Source organism: Ambystoma mexicanum, chromosome 6p (assembly GCF_040938575.1).
Source record: "Ambystoma mexicanum isolate Mex_15411 chromosome 6p, UKY_AmexF1_1, whole genome shotgun sequence".
NCBI lineage: Eukaryota > Metazoa > Chordata > Amphibia > Caudata > Ambystomatidae > Ambystoma > Ambystoma mexicanum.
Window position 1 is genome coordinate 1,356,309,568 of NC_090935.1, and position 13,630 is coordinate 1,356,323,197.

The 13,630-nt window shown below is 45.3% G+C and overlaps 1 protein-coding gene across 1 annotated transcript in view; it reads left to right on the forward strand.

Annotated features, from left to right (window-relative positions):
- The window catches only part of FREM1 (FRAS1 related extracellular matrix 1), a 1,195,879-nt gene that overhangs the window by 930,289 nt on the left and 251,960 nt on the right, over positions 1-13,630 (forward strand). The window contains exon 27 of the mRNA XM_069626057.1: positions 8,215-8,359. Within this exon, the coding sequence (XP_069482158.1) occupies positions 8,215-8,359 (145 nt within the window). The remainder of the gene's footprint in view (positions 1-8,214; positions 8,360-13,630) is intronic.

Here is a 13,630-nt window from a genome sequence, read left to right on the forward strand (position 1 = left end):
CATAGAGACGGCGTTAGAATAAAATGTCAGAAAGCGATGTGTATGTGTGAAGGGGCTAGGGGTGTAAGGTAAATTAACTTGTCCAAGATTCCGTAAGTGCATGGAGTTATCTACAGCGCGTGTGTCTGTGTGCATATGTGTGTGCTTTTTTTTGAGTGAGGTTTCACTCATAACTGCCTGTTTGCCAACACAGTTCCACATTCACAACAGCCTCATCTGGACGGATTCGGGCATGTCAACGTTTATTAACATTCCCTGTCAAGTACCAGAAATGTAAGGGTCCATAATTTGTAAATTGGAGAACTAAATAAAATCCCATGTTGGGTAGCTTTAATACCAGGTGGAGTCACTGTTTCTCCAAGCAGCAAACAGAGCACTGCTGAGTAAGCCAGGCCATGCTGCTTGCAGAGAGGACTCCACCCCCACTTCGTAGCAAGAGCTCCCCAGCATCGTCCTTTTTACCATGTACATGATGTGCTCACAGAGAGCTTGGGTTACGTAGGGCAACAAACCAGGGGTGTTGCTATGTCTGGAAAAGATCCGGGGCTACGCTAATGTCGGGACTGTCGGGTCTTGGGGCCAGCTAGCCTTTTGGTTCTAGCCCCGGAGCGTCTATCCAGGGCTACAACCAAAAGACCCAGGGCTATAGCTCCCCCCCCAGCCACGTATATGTGCTGTTACGTAAGGGAGCACCACATAGACACCATTAACCAACAGGGTGGCGACTTGTGCAGCGCACAAATCATTGCTGCACACATCACTGCATTGATTTGCCACGGACTACTGTCTGGATTGTGACACACAATGAACTCCACTTTCGTAATCAAGGTGCCAATTGACATTGAGTTGCCATCTGGTGTGCTCGCTAGGCAGTGGCTGTCTTGTTTAGACAATTAAAAGACCTTTGATGCTGAGAGGATGTATTTAGTCCATGTCCCAAAGCAGCCACTAGAATACGTAAGCAAGTAAACTAGAGTTAACCTTTCCAGGGATGCGCCATATGTAACTAAAAAGTAATATTAAAAAAAATAATAGTTTTGGTGTGTCAAATAAAGAGACACGAAAATAAAGAAAATACTTTTACACTTTTCTGTGTGTCACGTTAATTCTCTTTTGTATAGTTTTGATCAGCTAACTGATACTTGTGCTGGCCTGGTGAATAAAAATGACCCATATTCAGTTCTTAACACTGAAATGTTAAGCATATACTGTAGAAAAACAATGGCTTGTTAAATGAGCCATCACTTATAAATTGCCCCACTTGAAAGGCTGTCAACACAAAGAATGAGGGGCACGGGGTGTGTGACTCCAGAGCATCTCACACGCTGCACTTGGAATATGCATTCCTTTGTTTGCATATTCCGAATGCATCGCAGTCATCTACAAGTCAACAGAGATCAGCCAGCCACACATCAAAGAGCAGCTCTCACCGGCACAGCAGGCTGCTTAATCTGTTGTCCAGCAGCTTTCTGTGTGGTGCCGCTTACTGTGTCCACCTCCTGAGCTATTTAGCTCTGCGCCCAGGCTGTCGCCCGCCGCCCAGGCCAAGAAACAGGGCTACCTGTAATTTTCTCTTTTCAGGCTGTGGATGCACCCCCCCCCACTGGGCATGAGTCTGCAGCCCACCAGAGGAGCGCACCCCACAGATAGAATAGCGCTGGCTTCGAAGAACTCCTGCCTGTGCTGGGGCGGAGCTCTCATTTATGAACCTGGTGACGTAGTCCGTCACTTGACCATGGTGACGTGCTATGTCGCAACACTGCCAAGTGTCCAAATGTCATGTGCAACTCCACAGACCAGTCCTGGCGTTTTAATAAGCATCACGCCCTGGAATTTCAAGTTTCCCAATGAGAACCAGTATTCAAATTGTTGTAGTCTGAAGCCCGCCCTTGCTGAAGGTGCTGAAGCTATTTATTAACCATGATAAGATATAAGGGTGTGAACATACTATTCAAAAGCTACTAATTAACAGGAGCCTATTGGTGTTCTGTGCCCTCTAAGAACAACTATTTTTATAATGTATTAAGCACCAATGAGATTTATTTACTAAATGAAGATTGTGTTTTCATTCAGAGGTGTAATATGACAAATCACAGCACACGTGCTCTAGAGTAAAAGAGGGCAGCAGGTATTATTCTAAAAGAGTTCTGTTGCCCATGCTTCCAGTGCTGCCTGGTACCTATGGTGCCCACTCTGATCTTAGGTAACCTTTTCACTCCTTGCGTCCGCTTTCCCCCCCCCCGGGCAATACTTTCAGGTGAAAGCTCCCCACTACCAGGAAAAGTCCTTCCGGGTCACACGCCTGCCTCCAGAAGATTTAACTGGTGGTCAAATGTTTACCCACATTGTTGGCAACTGCATTTATGGGTGAGAGTGCATATTGTACACACAACAGTCCCACAGCAGGCTGCCATCACTGGCTGAACGGTATGGGTTGCTGCCGCCTTCAGTTGCATAAACCCTTTCTCCTTATCTAGGATTGCACTGTCACTCCCCTGCAGCAATACAAAACATTGTTAATTCTTAATATTGGATTCTGTGTAGATAAAATGAGTTCAGTTCATTTATGGATCCAACTTCATTAAATCTGGTGTAGGTGTGAGATGACACTCTCCTATACAAAAGGAGACTTGTCATGATGGCCCTGTTCCCCTTCCCCTCCCACCGCCATGTTGGGAGGACCTTCTTACTTTCTTTCCCTATTGGAAAGGAAAGACGGACTTCTGGATGGGAGGGCAGGCCCCACTGTGCTGGATTATCCTCATTCACCCCGTACAGGAGCAAGATCTTGGTAGATGCGCCGGTCGACAAAAATGCACTGGCTGTTTGAAAACAGCTTTACAGAGTAAGGTTTTTGAAATATGTAACACTTGTGCCCTAGCTAATATGGCATGCATAAAATGTTTGAGCCCAGGTCCTTTCACCTAGTAATTAATCATCTCTGAAAGGGTGTCAGAATGTTGCATGCATCTATTTCCGTGCACTCTGTGACAGAGCCAGTGTGTGTTGCTTTTACGTCACGTCGCTCTGCTGCTTCCTCGGCACATATTTGAGCAGGCGCCTGTTACTTTTACGTCCAACAGATGGCACTGTTTTTCAGAAAAAGCATGTTTTTACCTGTCACAGGGGTGACATCTATGTATTGTAGGTATATAAAACACGTGCTTATTCCAATGCAAAGCTGTGGCAAAATTTCAAAGCAATCGGTGAAGAACTTTCTGAGATTTAAGGTTTTGAACAAACGAACATTTACATTTTGATGTATATAGATAGATATATAAAGCCTTTCCCTTGGCCTTGAAGTGGGGGCTCCCCCCTCCCTAACCCAGGCTCCCTACTTATCATGTCTGGTGAGAGTACAGCTTTTCCACTGCTGTGTGACCCATGCTGCCTAGGCTAACCCTGCTATAGGGAGGTCTAAAGGCCACAGCCATATCAATCTAACTTCCACAGGGAAGCTTCCTAGGTGGCCTAACTGGGGTATTCGGATTGCCCTGGTGCCCTTCCTCCAAACGACTCTCTCTCCACCTTTTCTTCACTCTTGCCTTTCTCCTCTGTCACTCTCTACACACCGTGTCCTGGTCTTTTCTCTTTCTCTCACTTCTATCTGTACTTTCCAGATCCCTCTTGATCTTATCCTCTTCCCTTTTGATCCCCACTCTACTGCTCCTCTACTCTCCTTCCTCTTCCTGCGCCTCACCTCTCTCTCCTCTAGCCATCTCTCTCACAATCTCTCTATCCTGTCTCCGCTCTCCAGCTCCCTGCTCATCTCTCCACTCTCTACACTCTGTCTTCTGGTCTTATCACCCTGTCTTCCTTCTCCTGTCTCCAGTCTACAGCTCCCTTTCGATCTTATCTACTTCCCTTCTCAGATCAGAAGATCTCACTCCTCCCCACACTACCCCTGCCTCTACTCTCATCCCTCTTATTGTCCCTCACCTCCCTCTCCTTCTCTCTCTCTTTCTCTCTTTTCTTTCTTTCTCTCTACCTCTCTCTCTTTCACTCCTTACTTAACCTCCCCTCTTTCTCTCCCTCCAAACTTACCTTCAATCACTCACTCACTCACTCACTTACTCACTCACAAGCAACCAAATTGGCACCACCTTTCCAGTCACAACACCTTAGCTTTGCTCTTTCCAAACACTCTAACATCTCCTGCAAGACCTCCTCCACCAGCAACACCCTACTCTCTGGTCTCGTAGTCTTCCTCCAACTTACCTAACCTCACCCATACAACTCTCTTTGCGCCCCCATCCCCTTTTCGTTCTCCATTTCCTTTCAGCTAGCTGTGTTATGACTATATGCATTTGTTCTCTGGTTCTCTCCTGTATCAAGTATGTTAATGTCAGCAAATGTTTGGGGAGCGTTCCCTGTCTCCCCTAGGATTGTGCCATTCCCTGCAGGTTCTGGCTCCACTGCTGCTGCTGCCTGAGTCCCTGTAGCATGCTAGTGCAGTCTGTAGTGGGTGTTTGGTCTCTAATTTGTTTCCTGAATGGGAAAACATATTCCATCCCCTCTTAGGTAACCAGACCGTTCCACCAGTTCCTGGTCAGGTCTTGTCCGTTCAGGTGCATGGTGGTACTTTTCTTGCCTATGGTGCTGCTTCCTGGGAACCACCTGAAAAATCAGAGAGAGACCCGGACAGATCAGAGGCAGATTGGCATTGAGACTGGGAAATAGTTACCAAGGTACATACATGACTAAAGGGGAGACAGGAACGGTGTTCCCTCTCAACTCCCTCACACAGCTTCTGTGTAGGTCTAGCTCTGGCATCACCCTGGAAGGCCATCTACCCAAAGTTGAAAGAGGTCCCTGGCCGCCCTTGATAGGGCCGTACCTATGAGCCTGTCACAACTCTTAATAATCATAATCACGAGCGGTACACAACAGGGTTCCATGTCATTTCATCGCAGGTTTTTTTACCGTAGATTTTTTTTTTTTAAACTCATTGAATTTTTATTTTTTTATTTTTGGGGGGTTACTCACCCCAAACCCCCCATTCCCTTTAAAAAAAATGTATATTCCCATACACCCACACCCAAAAACATCAGCGGTAAAAAACCCTGTGAAAAAACATCCTGCAATGAAACGTACCCACAAAAAATGCCTACCATCAAACACAATGCAGCAGTGGAAGGTATTTTACCTTGTTTTGTAAAAGGGGGAATAAGCAAAATAAAAATAGCAAAGGCGCCACAATCATTCTTCTACAAGGTCAATTAAGTGATTACTAAAAAGAAATAATGATAAACTCTCATCACTGCAGGTCATTGAAATAATTCTCTTCGGTCTTAAAGGGCCACTTGGGAGTGCTGAAGTTCATGGCTCCAAATTGTAAAGGATCATAGATCCCATCAACTACAATGAGACATTATGTTTTGATGGAAACTTCACCCCGAAATATATTTAATACATTTCCTTCCAATGTTTCATAAATAATTTAAACTGAAACATGTGGGAAAATGGGCAAATATCATAGACGTTTTAGCACTGCGGAGAATCTGGACTATTTATCCCTTCTCCCAAGAAGGGAGCCACCCCCTTTGAGGCTAGGGAGGTGAGCCCGCTCAGAAAGAGTGACACACCTCTTAGGGACAAGGACTTCCATTCTGTTAAGGAACTCCCGTTCCAGCGTACATTGTCTGCCTACATGGGAATCGGAAAGACTGTTATTAACCATGATTTGGAATGAAACATAAACATAACATAACCATGATTTGGGTTCACAGAACAGTGACATTTCTTCATTCTCTTTGGCTTCAGGTAATGCAGTATCTTGCCTGAACGCTACAGTCAAAGAAGAATGACACACCCCTTTTGTTTGTCACAACATATATAAAACCACGAGGAACTTAAAATTGGGAGGAATGAATCCTACACATAGGCGAGCTTCTGTTGGGAAGACGTCCTGGAGGGGCGGAGCCACACTAGACTGCAAAGCCAGCAGTAGCATGAAGAGAGAAGGAAATTGTCGCAAGATTCTGGACGGGGGGCGTCCTGACCAGCAAAGAAGTCGGTTTAAGAAGGAGACAGGGATGATAAAGCATCCATCTTGCTTGGTGGCATGACCACACGGAAGCCATGGTGGGCCGTGCCCTGTTATTTGGCACTGAGACCAGACTGCAGTGACAAGACCAAATCCCCAAGCTCTGCATGAGAAGTTCAATAGATGCCGAGCAAAGCAGCGGAAGGGAAGCAAACGCTCCCAAAGAGGTAACGCCTTGTAGAAGTGCGAACAGTGAGAATCGAGGCTGGGAAGGCCACAAGTGTTTCGGGATCCAGATAAACCCGAATAGAAACAAAGCAAGCCTACTAGAGGGCCACCTCTGGGAAACCAAAAGACATTGACATTCCAGGCTGGAGAAGCCACATGGGTTACGCCGTATATCGAGGCTCTGCTGAAGCAAGCCTGATAAAGGGCCAGAGGACTTTGGGGAGTCCTGGAAACAAGATCTGAGGCAGGAGAAGCCACATGGGTTAAGCTGTATATCGAGGCTCTGCTAAAGCAAGCCTGATAGAGGGCCAGAGAACTTTGGGGAGTCCTGAAAACAAGATCTGAGGCTGGGAAAGCCACAAGGGGGTACAAGAGCCAGATAAGCCAGACGAGAGATAAATTAAGTCTATCTGAGGGCCAGAGGGCTTTGGAAAGCCACGTGAATCCGAAAGACTTCACTATCTGAAGCTAGAAAAGCCACCAAGGATACAAGAGCCATATGAACCAGAGTGAGCAAACGCCTTAGATGAGCTAAAACAAGCCTCTCAGAGGGCCAGAGGACTTTGGAGACTACAAGAAACCCAAAAGATAATTCACCAAATTGAAGGGAGAGAAAACCTGGAAGGTTCTAGTCCTCAAGGATAAGCCAGGAATATTGAGATGTAGTTGTGCTACGAAACCCTTGTCTTTCCTGACGAAAAGGAAACCATATGAATTCTAAAGACTCGTAGCGTAGACCTGCAGAGAGGCTCATGAATGTACTACAAGAAATTGATGAACTTTGAAAAACCTTCCTCCTGGAAAAGATGTCCAAGTGTGGGGCCAGGCCGAAGCCCAAGACCAACGCTATTGCTCCGGCCTCCATCTTGTTATTACGTTTTCTTAAGTGGCAGGGCCAGTTAGCGGAATAGGATTTGGCTTTAGGACTGTTTCCTTTGGGACATTTGATGAGCACCATTAGTTTTAGTTTGTTAGGCAGGGAACTTCCCTCATTGTGGTAGGGCTAGATAGGCATTTTCTTTTTCATTTTAATAAACACCCTTGAAACATGCCAGTACTTAGTCCGACTTCTTCTGGTTCGCCAAAGCACACACGCTAAGATCATCAGCAATGGCGGAAGGGGCTGAGGTACCCTGCTTTTTTGCTGCCTGTGGAGGGCGAGCCTCGTCACAATGGTTTGTTGAAGAATGGCTAAGATAGGTCATAGCTGGTGCATGAGCGATGCAAGGAAACCTACATTCCCCACTGCCGCAAAACAGGAGCACAAATGGTTTGGGGGTAAGCATTGGTGTGTTGTGGGTGGGCAGATACATGCCAGTCAGGGTTCACAGCATCTTTTGTGGACACACACACACACACACACACACACACACACACACACACACACACACACACACACACACACACACACACACACACACACACACACACACACACACACACACACACACACACACACACACACACACACACACACACACACACACACACACACACACACACACACACACACACACACACACACACACACACACACACACACACACACACACACACACACACACACACACACACACACACACACACACACACACACACACACACACACACTCACTCACTCACTCACTCACTCACTCACTCACTCACTCACTCACTCACTCACTCACTCACTCACTCACTCTCTCTTCTATATCGCTCTCTCTCTCTTCTATATCTCTCCCTCCCCTCTCGTTCTCTCTCTCTCTCTCTCGCCTCCATGGTCCAATCAGGCAACACAGCTGAGATGTAATGACCAATCCAAAGCACTATGTGCTTTTACAGTAAATCACCTGCAAGATGTGTAGGAATTAGGTACGCGAAGAAGCAAGCTTTCGCTATCCCGATTTGAAAGCGTTGAACAGTCCAGAATGTCTAAGTGCCACCTTGACGTGTTGGAATGTTATTTTTTTTATCGGAATCACAATAACGAACTGCGATATTTCTTTCTCATTACTTAACAGGCGGCTTTATCCAGGAGCGATTTACTCAGAGAGATTTAAATAGAAAAACAATCCTTTATGTGATCGATCCGGCCGTAGAGGTTAATTTGGACAGAGTGGAGCTCGAAGTCTTGGACCCGGAAGGAAACACTGCTCCACCCCAAATGTAAGTAGCTGAAATATGTTGACTCAGTAGCTAAACCCATTGGGTCTTCCACCTTAAACACTGCTGGGCACAGTAGAACCCATTTCTGCTGCGGCAGCCATAGTCACAAAATGGCTGGTGAGGCCCAGATCGAATGGTCATTGAAGAAGAGGGCATCAAACTTTAATTATGTGTGTGTATACAATATGTATATTGTGCATGAGTGGGGTTAACACATTTTTGAAAAGGTTCCTCATGATTTCCTTCCTTGCCATACAGAGCTTTCTGAAAAAAAACAGTACAGCATCCCACCAATCAGAGGTCTTCAGCCCACTTACTGCGCTACTGGCACCCTTCAACATCAGCCACCAACGCCTCCTTTCCTACCATGCCAATCACACTAACACACATGCAGGCAATGAGCTTGACACTAACACACATGCAGGCAATGGGCTTGACACTAACACACATGCAGGCAATGAGCTTGACACTAACACACATGCAGGCAATGGGCTTGACACTAACACACATGCAGGCGGCAATGAGCTTGACACTAACACACATGCAGGCAATGAGCTTGAGTCTCTGGAAATGCGAAAATGCTTCTCATAGAGCCCTCAGCATCTCCTACACAGAAGCAATGGTGTTAACTGGCCAACCACCAGCACGTAAGGAAAATCGACTATACGCCACACTCACGACTCATATACACCCCATTCATAGACAATTGAATCCCTAGGACAGCCCGCACACCCAGGCCCACCGCTGGTGATTGGGCCGGGTCTCGCCGGATCCGAGATCCGGCACCAGATGTGTAGCCAGATCTCGTGATCCGGCCAGAGTCAGCTGCCCCAAACCGATGTGATAAGCAGCGCTCTGCGCTGGATTACTTAAAAAATGTTTTACAAAGAAAGCGCCTGTGACGGCATGGAGTAGGGGGGGGCGGAGCAGCACATTGCCACCATGAACGCTCTTCTGGCTCCGCCCCCCTACTTGTACACAGCAGGACACCAGCCCAAAGGCCTTCCTAAGGATGGCTGCAGTATTGTTAGGTCAGCTTATTACAAGCGACTTTGGGCTTCTTTTCGCCCAAAGTCGCTTTTAATATTTGGAGGTCGCTTGTTGCGGTTTTTGTCCGCTTATTACCCCTATTAAGCGCTTATTGTTGCGCTTGTTCAGTTAATAGGGGTAATAGGAAGACAAAAACTGCAACAACAGTACAATAACTTCACGGGCGCGCGCGGCACTGATTAACAGGAATGCACTGCAGTCACTTTCAGCCTCCTTCTCTTCAATCACCCAATCACTGCTGCAGCGCCAAGTCCGATCCCTGCTGCTAAGTTTCATTAGTGGCAGGGTTCATTTAAGTGAATTTAAGAAAGCTTATAGTGACGGCCGGGTGAAGTTTACTCCAGTTCATTCATGTTCTAGTTTAGAACATGAATGAGGGCTCGCCCTCACAGGAGGCAGCAGGGGGAAGCAGCGCATTGATCTCAGGGCATCAGTGTTCACCTCTTTACTCGCACACATTTTTTAAGTAATGGCCCATTTTAAGAACGTTTGTTGTGGATAAGGGCTTGAAAAGGCGCATTTGATACTGAAAGCACATACAGAAAAACTAGTTGCCATACAATATGTTGACAAAAAAAGAGTTGTGCACTATTTCAATAGTATTTATATGTCACATTTGGTGTGCTTTTTTGGGGGGGGGTGAATGTCACTTTTCACTGGCATCATACTAAGCATGCCTTTGTTAAACAATGCAAAGGGTTACCATTTCACGTCATCTTTTGTTATGATTAAGTCTTGAAAGACAGTACAAGACATTTTTCATAATTTTGTGGACTTGCATCTGGCATTTATAGGTTTCAAGATGGGGTGAAAACGCAACATGTGTAGTCTTTTTGCTTAACATATTTCTATAAGGATTCCTACATTGCTGGAGTACTTCAGTTATGATGTGTGTACTTTTCCATTCTGATTCATAAAACGAAGTATTGTTAAAAGCCAAACGTCGTGGTGAGGAGGGGAAAGGATCAGAGGGCACATTTGTTGGGATGATTTCCCGGTTCCATGGATGTGGGAAGAGGTTGCTGGTCTGAAGATGTGCTACCTGCCCCGCTGCTGATTTTTAGGGTACAAGCTGAGATTACATGTAGGTTGACAGTGTCCTCCCACTTTTTTCACAGTGCCGACTCCACCCCCCTTGGGTGTGTTTGAGGGTAGTGTGCAAAAAAGCTTGTTTGCTACAAAACCACTTGAAAGTGTCTTCAAAGCACACGTCTTCTATTGGTATTTTACTTTCCATAGAATATTTCAATATAGATTTTCGGTTAAAAGGTGCGCACCTTTTACACTTTGCTAGCAGTGGTCTAAGAAAATCTCCTCTACCTGTTATTTTTTCGGGGTATGATTTTGTGAAAGACAAGGCTCATTTCTATTTTGAATTTTCTTCTATTAAAAAAGGCCGGTTGAATTAAATTTGCGTATTTCACTTTAGGATGCGTTCAATCCCTGTGCCCATGTTAATGATCCCCCACACTTCTTTCTGGACTTGAGCCCTATTGATGTCATTCGAAGACCTGTGGAATTGCTCACTCTGTTGGTATCCCAAGCAAATCTCCTGTACTGCGGCAGTGAGAGCTGGGAAGGGGTCTCTGCTGTCACTTTTGAGGGGACTGGTGTACTTGGAGTGAGGTCTCTGACATAGCCAGCACGCTTGTTAGCCAAAGCTTGTTTGCACCCATCAGGTAGGCTAACGCAGTACCACAGCCTCCAAATGTTTCTCTTACCTAGGCCGGTCGGTCCCAGCTGGGTCACCTCTGGTCTGCGCCCTTTGTTCATTGCTCTGGGCGACATTTTATCGAGAACAAGTCACTCAAAACCGTAATGATATCATATTTTGGGTGCACCAGTGCCATGGAAGTTCTTTAAAGTGGAATTGATATATAGTCTGCAAAAGAAGCAGCATGGAAGAAATTGCACCCTTTTAAACTATTATTTTGGACATTTCCTTTGATCGGAGGTCAACTGCCAGCGCTGCACCGTCCAAACCCAGCCTCCTCGGACACCGCCCCCCCCAAACTCTGCCCCCACCCGGGCCCTTGTGGCATCCCCTACCACATTTGTTCCATTTCCACCACTGCCGAGGCCCAACAACACCTGCCCCGTGGTGCCAGATTTCTCACTGTGCTGCGCCCCGCTAGAAAAGGGGCACCCCACATCATTGGACAATAGACTGCAAGATGCTTGTGTTTGGGTCAGTCCCATTACATTGCTTTCTCCTGCAACAGTCGGTGTCAAGATGTGCCAAGATTCTCAGTAACACATCTCACCACAATATGCATGGTAACGCCGAACTATGCCTCACTCCCATTCAAGCCATGCCTTAATGTTGCTCTGCCACGCTGCTCCATGTTGCGCTATGTGAAGCCATGCTGCAATTAACTGCTGTGTGGATTTACACAAGCACTTAACGAAAACTGGTGCTTTGTGCCATGTGATGCACTTACGCAAATGTAATCTGTGACTAACATTTAATTCTCCACTGCACACCCGAACACACACGTGACTCAATACAAGCACCCTTTACATTCCGCCTCCTGCCAGAACCAACCACTCAAGAACTCGAACTGGAAGGTCATGAGGGGGGGGGGGGCTGTTGGCATTATGATCCCACTCCACCCACCCCTGGTAGGACCCTGGTTCCCCATCAAAGTACGGGATTCAGCAATTACATGACATCAACACCACCACAAAGTTATTTAAATGGTAAGTCACCAGTGCCACTTAACATAACATGCAGGTTTTGATTCCACAGATACGTGAGATACTTTAAAAAAATGTAATGTTTATATGTCTCCAGTACCATGATGATGTTTCATGATATTTTAAGTTTCATGATATTTTAATAAAACACATTTTTGATATTTCTAACGCTTTCTGTGATGGCTACTTAACAAATAAAAATACATCCGAGAAGATTGTGCATTGGCCATCACTTTAAATTCCTTTCCCTACACCCTCCTTGACTCCCCTTGAGGAAGGCCTGCGTATGCAGGTCTTAAGAGAATGACGCCTACATTATGCAGGCACATTTTTGTACACTGCGCACAATTACTTGAAACTTCTTCATTTGATATCCAGCTTTTCAAAATCATTCATAATTTACACATTTACATAAGTACTATTTCAATACTATGCTTTAAAGTACACAGCATTGTTCAGAAACCCTGAGAGTAATTCTAGGGAACTCAGACCTTATCATACACATTCAGTATAGGCCACACCTATTCATGGGGAGTAAAACCATAAGTTACTTTCAGATTACTTTACAGTAATTCAAGGGCAGCAGACCCTGTCAGTCATCAAGAGACACTCTTTTACCAAATCAGATAATCAACCAACTCCATTCTCATGATACTTTTCTGAATGGTGGAACACAGATTCAAGGAACAGTATATACCTTTAACTACCTTCAGGATAACACAGTTATACCATGTGAGTTAGACATGTTGGTGTAATATTCAATTACAGTTACTTTTCAGATCAGTGGAACACAGATTAAGGTAAGCAAGAACTCTTTACACTGATTTAGGATTGCACCAGTCAGACCAAGGTCAGCTGTACCTAAAGAACACTTTTCAAGAATGGCACACAGCTATTGTAGGCAGGTAAAACCTGGGGATGTAATATACTATTACAGTTGCTTTTCAGATCAGTGGAACACAGACTGAGGTAAGCAATACCCCCTTAACTTATTTTAGGATGGCACAAAGGTATTCAAGGAAAGTAAAACCTCTATACTTTTTAAAGGAGCTATCAGCAACCTAAAGGTAGGTGTACACCTAAGACTGGTTTAGCATCTGTATAAAACAGACCAAGGAAAGCAAAACCCAATGTTACACTTTATGAATGACTCAGTGTTGTTCTAGGTAGGTCCAACCTAAGGCATACTTATTCTAAACAGACTATACAGCAAGTTAGGGGAAGCAAGACCCAGTTGGGAAACCTATACACCTATTCTCTGAAAGAAATAGTGAAGCCAAGAGCATTACCTTTGGGAAAGAGGCATGACCAATTCACAGTCGAGTAAAACTAACCTTGCATATATTTTTTTAAATGGCACAACACATATTCAAGGTAAGTAGGAACTTTTGTAACTGTTCACTCGCAGAGTTACGGTTACCAACTAACTCTTTCTTTCAAAACTTTTTATACTATTCAAGACAGAATCCTTTACTTATCCAGTCCTTCCCTATTCTATTGCATGCGTTCACTCAGAGGCAGAAG